The sequence below is a fragment of the Physeter macrocephalus genome, chromosome 18, assembly GCF_002837175.3.
Source record: "Physeter macrocephalus isolate SW-GA chromosome 18, ASM283717v5, whole genome shotgun sequence".
In the NCBI taxonomy this organism is placed as follows: domain Eukaryota; kingdom Metazoa; phylum Chordata; class Mammalia; order Artiodactyla; family Physeteridae; genus Physeter; species Physeter macrocephalus.
This window is the reverse complement of record NC_041231.1, coordinates 77,948,096-77,963,845: the sequence shown is the minus strand read 5'-3', so window position 1 is coordinate 77,963,845 and position 15,750 is coordinate 77,948,096. Positions and strand designations below refer to the sequence as shown.

Genomic DNA, 15,750 nt, shown 5'->3' with positions numbered 1-15,750 from the left:
CCTCTGAGTTATTAGCATATTTTTATGAGAGTTCAGAAGCACTGCTGATACCTAAAGAAAGCAACGAGTGGGTAGAAGCGCCAGATTCAGCAGAAGACGAACTGGACTTGCAGATGCAAAAAGCATGAGTAATCCAGAGATGACCTGACATTTATGTGGCAGTCTGAGATCATCCTCATGTGAGGATGTTCAGGGAGAATAAAAGCTGTGATTAACCTGATATGATTATTTAGTGATATACCTCAGAATAGGTCATTCAAGACAAACCCAAGTTTTACTTCTCACTTTGCCTCTTTATTAACTATATACTTTAATTTTTTTTTCTTTTTTTTACTTCTCCACATCTGAGTGTGCTCAAGCTCAGCTTCTAAAATGGAGCTATGAAAACTGTTTATCTTAAAGGTTATCGTGCTGCTTTATGTAAAGAGTAGGCATTGTTATTCTGGTCATGCTATTTTATTAGGCTTATGATTTTTTTCCCACTTGAATCTTTTTCCAGAGATTTCTTAAAGTTCCAGGAATAGAAAAAGACAGCCACTGTGTACTTTAATGTGAATTACAGAGGGTGATCTGAAGAGAGGCAGAAGGGAGGTGGATTTAGGACACCACAGAAAATAAGAGCCAGCCTTAGTTAATTGTTGGCCAGTGTCTTGGTTTTTATGGGTCTTTGGCTTAAAAAACTGTCTACCCTCTCTGGAATTTGTACAGTTTGATTACAAATATTACAGTTCCTGTTTTGAGACCAGCCATCAAGGATTTAAATGCATTTCTTTTGCCTCAATCTACCCATCCATCTGCCCAGTCATTCAGCCAGCCAGCAAATGTTTACCGAGGCCCAGGTAAATCCAAGCTAAGAAATCTCAGCCAACACTGAGATTATAGAAGCAAAATATAGTTACTATCTTTGAAGAATACATAGTCCATGAAGATTAGGTATTTTCTGACTTTCCCAGTATTTAAGGTGATAGTGTAAGATCAGGAGATGATGTAATCAGATGCTGAATGATTTGGATGCTTTTCTGAGAACAAATTTGTCCCATTTTTTTGGTTATTTGAAACAAGTCCTGGGCAAGAGAGAGGAGTAAACAAAAATTAGCATGAGGAGCAGATCTGAACCATCCTCATCATCAAGTCCCAGTTAGTGTCTCTGATTTCCTGTTGAGTGCACTTGACCGTGCTGTGAATAGCATGCATGCCCTGTGACATGCGGTGTATATTCTGAGGACATTAGTAGGAGTGCTTCCCAACCTCTTTTATGCATGGCACGCATAGAAAATGATAACATTTACCAGCCTGGGGTTTCTGCTGCCTCAGCCTTGTGAGGCATCCAGAAGGTGGAGGGGAAACAGTATCCCTCCACACCTGTGACGTGTTTGCAGCACCCCCGTGTACTGTCAGGTACATTACAGTTCGTACATTCTGTACTAGGCTATCCCCAGATCTGCCTTCTTTGCTGATCCAGGGCCTCACTAATTTCATTTTCTCGTGAACAGTTTGGGCACGTTAATTACAGTGTCTCCATAATACCTTTTAGTAAGATAATGTAGAGAGTTTAGAGGATCCCAGAGAAAAATATTGGCGTAAAAAATTACTATATGTTAGAGACAGCTCTTTATAATGAAAATAGGCTTCCTCAAGGAATTGAGAGTCCTGGGCTTCAGTTCTAACTTGGTCACCTTTCACAAATCATTTCCCTCCGAACCTTAATTTCCTTATCTTTAAAAGAGAGAGATTGAACAAGATGAATTTTATGCTGCTCTCTAGCTGTGATTTTGTACTGCCTATAATAAGTCTTCACTGTTGAGTCAACTGCTTCACATTGTGTGTTTGCTGTATGCTAGGTGCTTGGTGAATAATTTCTACGCATACCCTAGTAGCTTCACGGGGCTCCCGAGATCAAAGGTTACTGCGTGGAGGCTAGAGGACTTAAAATACATCAACTTACCATAACGATGGATACGTGTCATATATTTGTCCAAACTCGTAGAACGTACAACACTCAGGGTGAACCATAATGTAACCTGTGGATTTGGGGTGATAATGATGTGGCAGTGTAGGTTCATCAGTTGTAACAAGCGCACCACTCTGCTGGGGGTGTTGATGTTGGGGAGGCTGTGTGCGTGGGGGAGCACGGGGTATTTGGGAGCTGTCTGTACCTCCTTCTTAATTTTACTGTGAACCTAAAACTGCTCTAAAGAATAAATCTTTAAATATGAAAAAATAAATAAATAAAATAAAATACAACAACCATCTAAGCTATCTAAGAATGTATACAGAAGCCAAATCTTGAGTGTCCAATTTTTGGAGGAAAGTTAGTATTAAGAATCTCCTTAGGGACTTACTTTTTCCGTAGTCATCTGATTCCTTTCTGTCTAGCATGTGTTTGGTGGATGAGGCTGCTTAGCTGGAGAGCAGCAGAGAAGACCTGGAGGAACGCATGGATAATGAAGGATTGGCTGCATTATAGCCATTTGCCTGCATCATAGACCAAGATGGTAGCATTTGTTTATTCCACAAATGTTTTATGGCTCATTTACCATGTGTCAGATATTTGTTAGGAGCTAGAAATTCAAACCTGAGAGATTCCTGCTATAGTCAGACACAGTCAGATGCACATACAGACATGCATACATAATATGTACATACATTAAAGATACCAGTCTCAGAGGTTTTTTGTTTTAATAAACACATTAGTAACTGACTTGTCATGTTCAAAACACATAAATTATCCCTGCCTTACTTCCTGTTTTCCATTAGCAAACATTTATCGAGCCATATATCAGATACATTAAAATGGACAAAACTAAATCATGCATTCATATATCAAAAAATACTTCTGAGTACATAAAAATTTATCCAGTAATATACCCTTAAGGAAACATAATGTTTCAGATACACACACAACAGGATACATGTACACATACAACACATACATATACCTGCACGTGTGTGGGAGTAATATTTACTTGTACGTGTTCAAAAAGGATACTTTAACCTAGAGAATAAATAAACAAGAGAAGTCTGGGTTTGTGTCAACACATATATGTGTTTGTGAATATGCGTGGAGGAGGTTAGGAAGGAAAAGGTGAAGGGGAGAGAAGGAAGGGAAAAAATAATCAGTGGTCTTAGAAGGAACCACAGTAGTTAATAAATTTTGCCTTAATTCCCACCCCCCACCTATCTTTTCTCTATGGAGCTGCAGCTAGTGTGCCATCATTATTCATTCCATCAACTGATAGATCATTGGAATTAAATTGTCTACTCACCCAAATCAAACAAGATGAAAAAGAATAATTTCAGTTTTAAAAAATATAAAAATATCCATAGACGTTAGAAGTGGTACTTATGTATTCCACCAACTGTGATAAAGAAAACTTGCTGAAAGTCCTTCCAAAGCAGAAAAAAATTTTAAATCTCAGGGAATTTTTTTTCCTTTACTGGCCAGAAACTCATTCCAAGAAGTACCAGCCTGTCTCATTTCAAAATGCTTCCCTTGCCAAGGAAGCGGAAGCGGTCATATTCTTTCCCACCAAACTATGGGTGAATTATAATTATCCTACCTCTTGTGGGACAATGAAGCAGCAAACATCTGCTATACTGAATCCAAAAAGCCACGAATGAAACTCTACCAAACTGTGAATCATACCTGGACCCAGATTAAAGGATTTGTGTTGTGTTTACCTTTTTCTTTATTTTCTTTGCAATTTAAAATATGGATTTGTTAGCTCTGGCTCTGTGTTCTAACTGAGGGGAAATATATGGATTCCATTCGTTGACTCCCATTTTAACATTGAAAAATCCCAGCTTTAAGGCAGATAGGCAATAAGAGTTCATAACAAATTTTCTGTTTGATTTGTTATCACCTCACAGTTTTCTCTTTCTTCTAGAGTGTGGTACAGTTAAAGAAAATTTAGAAGTGCAGAGTCTTAAGAAGTGAGGTCCTTTAGTTTTTTCGTCCACTATAATAAAAATAACAGAGGACTGGAAAATGGTTTTTAAACTGTATTTCCAAGAGAAACAAGCTTCAGAACTACTGTTATCATAATTTTATGTATCATGGTATTTATGGTGGTACTAAACTATTCACCTAGAGTAAGAAAAGGAAATGGAACTTCAGTTCTGGGTTTTAGCTGTGAAAACATAAAAGTCTGTGTGCTTTAAAAATTGTGTGTCTTTTTATTTTTACCTATTAGAGAGCAGAAAGACAGACTCGAATTATGGATTCAGCTCAATATGCAGAATTCTGTGAAAGTCGACAATTAAGTTTCTGTAAGTAAGCATTTAACTTTGCTTCATTATACGTTTGAGATTATGTGTTACAGATACACTAATGTACAGCAACATCTGTGTTCCTTAGAAATTGGTGAGTTTAATACATATATACATAGTTATAACTATTATGGAAACAGCCTCTGCATTGTAGGGGAGCCTATAAAAGGTTTTACCCCACTCTGCTGTTTCGCAGTTAATAGTATTAAGAGGTTTTTAAGGGCACTGGTAATACACAGAGAGCCATGTTAATTATTCACATTACTTTTAGTCAGAAAAATTCCATTTTTTGTAATATTCCCATTTAAATTTCTTTTTTGGTTTCTTAGTCATTTTTACACTAGCATTGCTGATTGTACTTGACCCATAATGGACTGTAGTAGTACAGTCATGACATTTAAAAGCCCCCAATAGTAATAAATACCAAACTTTCCCTTCATGTGTGCATTCTCATATTACCACAATAGAACATATCAACATAAACAGTCTTTTCCATCTTTGTCTGTAAGCTCCTGCTGTGGCGTGCATTCCACGTTAGCAAATTCATTAGTCCACGCTCCTGTACCTATGGCAAAATTAGTGCTGTCCCACCCCTGCACACAGCTTACTAAGAATAGATAAAGGCTCTTGATAAATAGTGGGCTAGATTGTGTACAAAACATCCTTACAGCAACAGTTCAGTGATGACTAAGACTCTCGGGGTGAAGGTCAAAGAGTTAAGTGTGATGAAAAGTCCAGTTAAAAATATGACAAAGTAGCACATGACCCTAATCTGAGGGATCATGGACACAATGCTGTCTTTAAACGAAAAGCTATTATGTGGTCACAATAACAATGTATTTGATTTGGAAAAAGAAAATGAGAGCTTCATTTATAGATCATAAAGTGCAAATAAATGACACATTTCAAATACTGCCTCATGTAAATGTCAGTAAAATATAGGAAAACATGTTTGGGAAGATTTTTTTTTCCTAACTAAATATACTTTGCAGCCTGACTAACAATTTGGCATCATACATCTGTGAAGCATTAAGTAAATGACACTTCAGATCATGGCAATTTCAGCAAATGAGAGGTTTTTGTATTGTAAATTTTAGGTTTAAAAATGGCATTCAAGTCCTTTATAAGTATAAATCTGCATTTTATAAAGTAACATTTAGTGCTATTGGACTATTTTTTTAAATCATATTTTAAATTTAAATTTCATAACTTAGTTGTAAACTTAGTAGATTAAAAATTAACACATTCCATTTCTGTATAAAATAATTGTAGTATAAAGAGTATCTTATGCTTAGTTTTTTTTTCTTTAAAGAAGAGGGATTTGGGCATTTAAAATTATTTCTTTATATGGTACCCATAAGTGCTTCATCATGAACCCTTCGTGGAAGAATCTGTTTTATTATATGCCACAGTACTGTCGTTGGGAATGCTCAGTCCAAGGGGGTCGGCAGTTCCAGAACCAGACTCTTTGCATTCCTTGCCTGATAGATTACCAAGATATAGGAATTGTGATCCAGCCATTTGTATCTTTTTAAATATCTGCTCATAGCACTCACTAGTTGAGACTACTGGTGCATTTTAAAATAACATGTCTATAACTTTATAGGCTGAGGGTAAGTTGTAAAACCAGGACACTGATCACGTTCACCAGTGTTTTGTTTTTACATTTATGTAAGTCAGATAGTCATTTCCCTTAAAGTCCTTTAAAATCTGATATTAATTCACAAAGCTTTAATTTAGTTATAATTTGATAAACCTGTTTCCAGTCCTTTCAACCTGTTGTTTTATGTGTGGATTTTGTAAACAAATACCTAACTTTTCTTTTTAGTTAATCTGAGAGTCTCTTTGTATTTTAATTGATGAGTTTAATTTATATGTATTTAATTACTTACACATTTGGGTTTATATATGCTGTCTTATTTTGTGTTTTCAATTTACTGTGCTTTTTTATTTGGTTTTCCTCCTTTTCTTTGGATTGATTGGGTTTTCTTCATTCCGTTTTTCATCAACCAGTTTGTATATTATATATTCTGTTGCTGTTATTTTAGTTGCTATCCTTAATTTTTCTAAAGTACACCCCTGACTTAAAATTTTTTAAGTTGGTAACTACAGGCATACCTCGTTTTATTGCTCTTTGCTTTATTGTGCTTCACAGATAGGGTGTTTTTTTAGGAATCGAAGGTTTGTGGCAACCCTGCATCAAGCAAGTCTATTGGTGCCATTTTTCAAACAGGATTATTATTGTTTTTTCAAACAGGATTATTTTTAATTAAGCTTTTTTTTTAGACATAATGTTATTTTACACTTAGTAGACTACAGTATAGTGTATATATAGCTTTTATATGTACTGGAAAACCAAAAAATATGTGTAACTCACTTTATTGCAATATTTGATTTATTGTGGTGGTCTGGAACCAAACCCACAATATCTCTGAGGTATGCCTGTATCTAAACTGCCCTTCTCAGCCTAATTTTGTTTTTCCCAAGCCTCCTAAGTGCTTAAAGCACTCATTTTTGTCTTAAAAATGGCTTTATTTTGCCCTCATACTTAAGTGATAGTTTAGTTAAGTAGGAAACTGTAGACTAATAGTTATTGGTTAAAACATGATTCCATTGTCTTTTAGCCTCTATCGTTGGTTAGAAATCTGATGTCTTCTTGTTTTATGTTTTCCCTGTGGGAGAAAGAAAGAGAATGAAGATATACCCTCGGGTATATGGGGAAATGAACAGGCTGGCAATCAGTAGCCGATCAATAAATATGTATAAAAGAAAAGAAAGAAGCAACCCCTACTATAGAAATTTCCAGGGAAAACCATGCCCTGTGAGGAAGGTTATTTTCGATTTATTCAAAGAACAGTGATTTTGAAGAGATAGAAGTTGCAGAAGGTTTTCTTCAGAGTGGAATGAGCATTACAGAGGGCTCTGTGGAAAGGATCAGGAATGGAAAGGCTGGTGAGAAGGGATGTTGTAGAAATAATGAAATAGTGTGCAGGGGTGAGAGAATGGAATATTGAGAGGAACTTGAATTTTGCCATTGATCACTGATGAGAAAGAGAAAGTGTATGAGAATTGACAACCTTAAAGTTTCATATGAAATTATTAAGTAAAGTAGTTTTATTTCCAGCACAGGCTGAAAACTCAGGTTGTGTCAGAAAGAGGATAATCCCAGGAATTTTTGACCTTTGGTCAAGGTTCTATTTAGACTGTTGATCAATTTCCAGGATTACCCTTTCTCCTGAGATATTGAGAAGAGGGGTGAAGGAAAAGGAACTCATTCAGTTTCATGCCCCCTTACTTCTGGTGAAAACAAACTATCATGACTGAGAGTATCTGTGCCTCTTTTTTTTGGAACCAGCGTCACCCTGGAAAGGTCCATCTCTGAAACAGTCCTCCACGTGACAGGAAGGGAATTAGCTCAGAGAACCTTCACCCGGAAGATTGCTGGCATAGTAGTAACCCAAGTGGTCTTATGCATCTTTTTTGACGTATGGAAAAGTTTGGACCCTACCCTTTTATTAAAGGAATATCTTTCATTCATTCATTCATTCATTCATTCATTTATTCCTTCTAGAAATATTTATGGTGAGTGTGCTAATGTCAGGCACTATTCTGGGTGCTGGGATACCATGGTGGACCCATGGTCCTCACCTCTGCTTTCTCAGTACGTAAGATCTAGTGAGAAAGCTGACGATTCTGTTGCTTAGGTAGGCAGATCTGACAGAATACCAAGAACTCTTCTTTCCCTTACTTTAAAAATAAAGTGTTTAGAGCACAGTCACAAAATACCTGTTTCCATGTTGCTGTCTGCAAAGGGAGAGGTGAATAGGGTACATTTTATTGATCTTGCCAAATTGCTGCCTGTTGACTTGAACTTCAGAAGTATTCCACAGATGTTAACCAAGTGTTTGTGAGCTATTGCAGCTTACTAGTTAGATGGAATGTTGCATGTCAGAGAGCATTGGGAAGATTGGTTACTTTAGGGAGATAGCTTTAAGTGGGATTATCATAATTCTGCCACAGTTGACAGCTTTGGATATGTGCTTCGATAGCAGGACTTAATGTCTCCTGTGATTTATTTCACAGAAAACTCTTCTGTATGTGGAATCCATGAAGACTTTATCTATAAGGATCAAAACATCATTCTTGGAGTTACTGTTAAGTGTTTTATAGACCTGTGAGACCAGATTAATCAAAAGAATAATCATTGGATTTTTTTAAAAATGATTATGTTATAGATATGATAAAATCTTCACTATCAATCTTTTCCCTCTGGGTTACTAGTTAAATTAGTAATATCTAATGAAGGACCTCTGTCAAGTTAGATTCTGCTTAGCACTGTGGTGGTTTAGAGATATTTAACAGAAGGTTCCATATGTGCTTAGTACTGTTAGGTATGCAGAGAGACATGACGCATGGTGTTGGTCCACAGAAAACTTGTAATGTGGCTTGAGAAATTATAAGCGGACACAAAAGGTTCTCTGATAATATAAGTGTTCAATAAATGACTAGAGTTGAGGATGTATACCTTTGGCTTGTATGGGCAGGATTCATGTGAATGAAACAGAGTGATAGAGTATCCCATGCAGGGGTGAACACAGAGGATTATACTCAAGGCCAGTGACATTTTAATAGGGAATAATATAAAGGCAGGTTGGAATCAGTCTGGGTGGTTTTGAGAGTCAGGCTTAAGAATTTAGACATCTTCGCAATCAGGAAAATGTAAGCACAGATTTAGATCAGGCCAGAGATCAGTTTTTTCTATTTAATTCTGAATTCACAACTTTGAGCCTATTCAAGTAATAGACACATTTTGAAAGGTATTAAAAATACAATTTCTATATGTTCCTTTTTTATCACAGGTTCTTGCAGGATTTTCTTTCCACAAGAATAAATTAAAGTTACATCAAGCAAGTAATTCTCTGACTACTGTTATAACATAAGCTATGGCCAATGATAACTTATTCTGACACATTGTAACAAGTGCTAAACATTAAGTGGTTTAGTATACAGTGTTGTGTAGCAGAGATACTAAAGACGCAAATGTGTAAGGGATTTCTTGGGGCTAGAATATAAATTCAACTATGTTGCATATTATATGCATTGTTTTTCATACGCAATTTTCAATAGAAATGTTTTTCATTTTGTGATAGTAATATGCAGTATTAAAACACTTCCAAAGCTAAATTTTTTCTGTACTTTTTTTTCAATGGGTAGCCAAAAAAGCCTCCAAATTTCGAGACTGGTTGGACTGCAGCAGTTTGGAGATAAAACCCAATGTTGGCGCTATGGAAATTTTAGCATATTTAGCATATGAAACTGTGGCACAGGTAAGAATTCTAATCTGTCATATCAGGCCATGCATAGCTGCTTTCTCCCTATCCCTGTCCATCATCAATTCTTCTTCCACCTGCTGCTCTACCAGGAATGAGAACAGCCATGAGGTCTCTCCTATGATAATCTCATCATTTTCTAAAATTTAGTTCAGTTATGTTTCTTTGCATCCTCAGCCCCGGTGGGTGTTAGGCTAAAAGTGACTGTTTCTTGCAACTTTAGCCGAACCAGAAATGGAATACTTGCATACTTTTCTCAACACTGAATTCTAAGTACACATCCCTCTTGTTTAGAGATTATTTTTGAGCTTTGAAAAACAGCTTTCTAGAAATGTACAGTCTACTGAGTGCTTACCAAAATCTGAGTCTGGAATCACTGCCCTCCAGTTTCTCAGAGCATGGTTCTTAGACTACAAGCATCAGCATCTCCTTGGTTCTTGTTTAAAATGTAAATTTCTCAGCTATACCCCAGAGCAGACCTACTGAATTAGAATCTCAGAGCTTGGAACCCAGAAATATGTATTTTAAAATATTTCCCAGGTTTTCCCTGGTGGTCCAGTGGTTAAGAATCTGCCTTCCAGTGCAGGGGACACAGGTTCGATCCCTGGTTGGGGAACTAAGATCCCACATGCCACGGGGCAACTAAGCACCTGTGCCACAGCTACAGAGCCCATGCACTCTGGAGCCCACACACCACAACTAGAGAGCCCTAGCGCCACAACTAGAGAGCCTGCGTGCCGCAACTACTGAGCCTGTGCACTCTGGAGCCCACGCGCCACAACTAGAGAGCCCTAGCACCACAACTAGAGAGCCTGCGTGCCGCAACTACTGAGCCTGTGCACTCTGGAGCCCATGCACCACAACTAGAGAGAAGCCCCTGCCACGGTGAAAGATCCCGTGGGCTGCAACTAGGACCTGACTAAGCCAAAAATAAATAAATTAATTAATTAATTTTAAAAATGAAATAAAATGTTTCCCTAGTGATTACAGACTTTGAGAACCACTCTACTAGGAGGTCAGAATATATCATTTATGTTCATGGGTAGGTCCATTTACCAGCCAATGACAGCATATGCTCATGTCCACAATACAGATTTTTAGGCAGACAATATTATCAATAACATTTGGGGTATATTGCTTTTAGCGTTGCCATTTCAGTGACACTGATGATTATTTCCATTTGTGTGACTTTAGTTTCATTGCTCTGATCTTCTAGTTAGTGGATCTGGCTCTTCTTGTGAGGCAGGACATGGTAACCAAGGCAGGAGACCCCTTCAGCCATGCCATTTCTGCCACCTTCATTCAGTATCACAGCTCTGCTGAGGTAAGTATTTAAAAAATCTGTCTTTGACCCATCTGTGGATTTTTTTCTCATGTCTGGTATTTACATGTAGTTCTAAGAAAAAGATCGTGTAGGAATATATAGCCTTCAGTCAAAGAATCTTAATACATTCAACATTCAAACAAATATGTACTATGTACCAGGCCCTAACAATCCACTTAATACAATGATTTGTTTTCACCGTCTCCCGGCCTTATTTAGCTTTCCTGGCCCTTCGGTGAAAGCACACCTCTCATTTCCATGGGAGATAAACACGTGGTTTAGGTAATTGAATAACGTTGAGAAAAGTTATTTCTTTTTGCTTCAAAGATGAGAGAATTATTATTATTCGTGTAATAATGATTCCTGGCATTTATTGATAGTTTTACTTTCCAGTTATTGATTTATCTCTAAACATGATTTAAAGAAGCATGGCTCCATTTATCCTTTGTGTTTCAATTGTCCCTATCATATGATAGTCACATCCTTTCTGATTCCATTTATGTTGCTGAGATCCCCACCTGTGGGGACTATAAAGTCATCTTGCCAACTTTAAGACTTTGTGTAATAACCTTGTATCATTTTTGGCATAAAAAATATTCTCTGTAGGCAGCATGTGCCTAAAAACCAGAAATGTAATATCTATTTAATGAATTTGCCAATAATCTGACTTTTTTTTTACTAACATAAACATCAGTTTCATATAATTCAACCTAATAACCATAGAGAAGGCAGCAAGGAGGTTAGGTTAACATCTGCATGTATAATTGTGAAGTGAACTTTGGTTCAAGTTGGGTGAAACATATAACCTGAAAATGGCTAAGCCATTCAAAGAATCTGAAGAAAATTGTAAATCCTTTCTCCATAAAGACATTTGCAAATTTTGTACACAATTTCAGGGTGTTGAGAGACCATCTGAAACCATTCTGCAGATATAAGGGATCTGTGAACCCAATGAACTCCAAATTTAGGTATATCTCTGCTCTAGGATACTTATAAAATATATAAAGATATATGCCTATGTCTTATTACATGCCAAAAGTTTGACATCTTTTTATGCCCCTTGTAGAACCAGATTGGCTTAGAACTACAATAGGAATTAATATGTTTATGCTCATTAAAAATCCATTTTTGTCTTGGAAAAGGTCATACATTATTATCAGCGAATATACTTTAAAAGTCCCTAAAGCTTACCCAGTTGATTAAACACTATTTGTTTTCTTTATGTTACAATCCCAAATTATGATGTCAAAGAACACCCTTTAAACTGTCTTTGATACATGTTCACTTTATGAATATGTGTATAAGTATGCTTTTCATTAACATCAGACAAATTCGTTGTAACATTTCTAATTGAAGAAATTTACAGTGAACATAACAAGCCTAGTTGTTCCTTAACTTTCAAGGGATTGCTTACGTGGCTAGGAAAACTCTTTATGTCCCTCCCATTTTCTCGGTTCTCCAGGGTGGCCAAGCTGCCCTGGGCAACTGCTCAGCAACCACAGCTGCTATTCCCAGCTACCCAGCCGTTAAGAAAGATGGCTTATGTGCTGGATTTCCTGGGCTCTCTGGGAGGTGGGAGTGTGAGCGTCAGGAAGTATCCTGGCTAAGTATGTTAGTACAAGCCTCAAGCTTTTCCCTGACTTGGCAGACACCCCTCCTTCAACGTGACTGGTGATCAGAACGAGCATTCGGAGAGACTGGAAGTCTTTCTGCCCTTTATTACCTGACACGACACAAAAAGAATGGCCACTCTAGAGAAGGGATCTTACACATCCACCTTGCAAATCAGCAACCACTATCAAGGGCCTGCTTTAAGGACTTAACCAAATTAGGTACAAATGGGGGCTCTGAGACTAATATGATCTGTATTTAGGGAGACAGAACATTCTGTAAAACAACCAAGGAAGTAAATTAACAAGCAAACAAACAGACAATTCAAGATTGTATGTACTAATTTCCAAATGAGGGGCGTAGAAAGAAATTTCAGAGATTAAAAACAACTCCCTAATTACCATGAAAGAAGACTTCAGAGAGGGAGTTGGGTGTTGAAGGAAAAATAAGACTTTTATGAGATGGTAAAAGTGGGGAAAATACTCTAGGCCTCAGAGGCAGCATAAGTGTAATTGTACTGGGGGGAAAAAGACTGTGATTAAAATATTCAAGCCAAGAATTCATTGAGAAGGGGTAGATGGGGAGTTAGATTCGAGAATAAAGGCCGTAGACGCTTAGAGTTATTAAGGAAGAATTGAAAGTTTCTTGGCTAAAGGCTGATGAGTTCAAAAGGGTATTTTAAGAAGATCCAGATGGAGGTGCTATGTACAGTAGCTTGGAATTGGAAACTCGAGGCATGGAGTTAACACAGTGCATTCTATTTTAATAATTATCGTTCTTGAACACTAACTATATAAGGAACTGAGCTAGTTAAGCTTGGGTTTCTCACATTATCAAGGTTAATTTTAATTTGAGTTAATTTTCTAGATTTTGTTTTCTACTATATGGTTTGCATACTGGAAGCAGTGATCTCTAGGAGTTACCTTGTTTTTTTCTCAGAACAACTCATGCCACATTAGGTTTATTCCTTCTTGTTTGATGTTTCTAGGCAAGCAGATCAAAGAAATACTATTGAAAACAATATCTGAATTTCAGCAAAACATTTTACAAAGCCCAGCATAATTTTTAAAATACATTACAGAGAATTGTAGGCCAGTGGATAGTAAGAGGATAATGTAGAATTAACAATACCATACATGAAAAAGACTTAGAAACTTTTATTTGCCTATACATTTCTTAGGAGCCAATATTGTGATGTTACTGAAAAGAAAATGTTTTTTGTTTAAATGTTCAGGCAGCATCCTGTAGGATGGACATTGACAAAGTGAAGGATGTCTAAAGGAGAGTAATGGGCAGGAGGAGGAACCTGAAAGCATGTCTCATAATAAGTGGTGGAAGGAACTTGAGGTGTTTGACCTATAGAAGAGAAGAGGCTGTGAAATAAACAGTCTTCAAATATTTGAAGTGCTTCCACATGGAAGAGAGAACAGACTTGCAGTCATAACCAAAGACAGCAGATAGATATGAGGCATATTCTGAATGAAGGAAGGAGCTAGGTGTTGGAGGAGCTAGAGATATATCTACAGTGACCCTAAAGCACTGAGTTTTGAGTTACTAGGCGAAGGCCGGTCACCATGTTACAAAGAATGTCTGGAAGGCATCCTGTCTGGGGGGAAAGTTTAGAGCTTCCTTTTGAGTAAGTTTGAAACACTGACAAAACTTCTCAGTAAAAATATCTCTATTTGACAAAATCCGCAGAAATTTTAGAAGCTGTATCTGAGGAACCTTGATTTTTATCTAAATGATCAGACAGATTAAAAACTAATATATTTAGACCCTTAGGGGTAAGATGGTGGCATCATTTCTGTGGACTGGATAATAATAAACTGTGTTTTTATAACTTTCAAATATTACTGAATTCATGAGATGTTAAACAAACTCAAATGTTAGTAGAAGTTCTGGTTGCTTGATTTCAAAGCCACATCTCTTTGGACAGGGGTCTTGCCTAAGGTCCTACCCAGACTCTCCTGAGAACACACCTCCTCCTACACCGAGTGCTCCATCATCTGGATCACAGCTCTCAGGGAGAACCACATCAGGATCCCTAGGGAATGGGAGTGCTGGACAAGACTCAGCTAAAACCAAACAAAGGAAAAGAAAAAAGGTCAGTGATATTTTTTCTTTTTCTTTTTTTTTTCCTTTCTTTTTTCCTTTCTTTTTTCTTTTCTGGTGCAGAGTGGAGAGGTCTTGTTGAGTATGGAAAATGTGTTCTGTTTTTCTCATAAATCTGATTTTTAGAAGCAGCCAGTTTACAGCAAGATAATTGATTTTTTCTAATATAAAAATTTTCAAACAAAAAAGTTAAAAGAATTGTAGAGCAAATACCATATATCTGCCATCTAGATGCTACAATTAACATTTTTTTAAGATTTTTTTTTTTTAGAATAGAGGTATCTCAATGTGGTTTTTTTGTTTTGTTTTGTTTGTTTTTTTATTTATTTTTGGCCGCATTGGGTCTTCGCTGCTGCACTTGGGCTTCCTCTAGTTGCGGCGAGTGGGGGGCTACTCTTTGTTGCAGTGCACAGGCTTCTCATTACGGTGTCTTCTCTTATTGCGGAGCACGGGCTCTAGGCGTGCAGGCTTCAGTAGTTGTGGCACGCAGGCTCAGTAGTTGTGGCTCACGGGCTCCAGAGCACAGGCTCAGTAGTTGTGGCACACGGGCGCACGGGCTTAGTTGCTCCGCGGCATGTGGGATCTTCCTGGACCACGGCTCAAACCCATGTCCCCTGCATTGGCAGGCGGATTCTTAATCCCTGTGCCACCAGGGAAGCCTACAATTAACATTTTACTATATTTAATATATTAACTATATATTTACTATATTTGCATTTACTATATATATGTATCCAGTTGTTCTTTAATCCATCCATGTGTTCATTTTTTTTAATACATTGAAAAGTAAGCTGCATACATCAGCTTAGTTTTCATTCCTAAACACTTCATTATGTATAATTTGTTTATGGTTCCTTTTTTTTTTAAAGGTAACATTTCTATTCAGTATACCACTCAATTCTTAAGTATGCCATTTGATTAATTTTGACAAATGTATAAATTTGTTGTTTTCTAATCCCCTCTCAAGATAAAAAACATTACCATCAATTCAGAAAGTTCCTTCATACCTCCTCCACACAATCCTGTCACCATCCTCAGAAAGGCAAACATGTTCTGTTTTTTTCATCATACATGAGTTTTTTCCATTCTAGAACCTCATTTAAA

The 15,750-nt window shown here is 37.1% G+C and overlaps 1 protein-coding gene across 1 annotated transcript in view; it reads left to right on the top strand.

Annotated features, from left to right (window-relative positions):
• The window catches only part of SUPT3H (SPT3 homolog, SAGA and STAGA complex component), a 441,307-nt gene that overhangs the window by 331,641 nt on the left and 93,916 nt on the right, over nucleotides 1-15,750 (top strand). Inside the window, exons 7-10 of the mRNA XM_055080057.1 lie at nucleotides 4,194-4,269; nucleotides 9,484-9,596; nucleotides 10,816-10,923; nucleotides 14,471-14,638. Of these exons, the coding sequence (XP_054936032.1) occupies nucleotides 4,194-4,269; nucleotides 9,484-9,596; nucleotides 10,816-10,923; nucleotides 14,471-14,638 (465 nt within the window). The remainder of the gene's footprint in view (nucleotides 1-4,193; nucleotides 4,270-9,483; nucleotides 9,597-10,815; nucleotides 10,924-14,470; nucleotides 14,639-15,750) is intronic.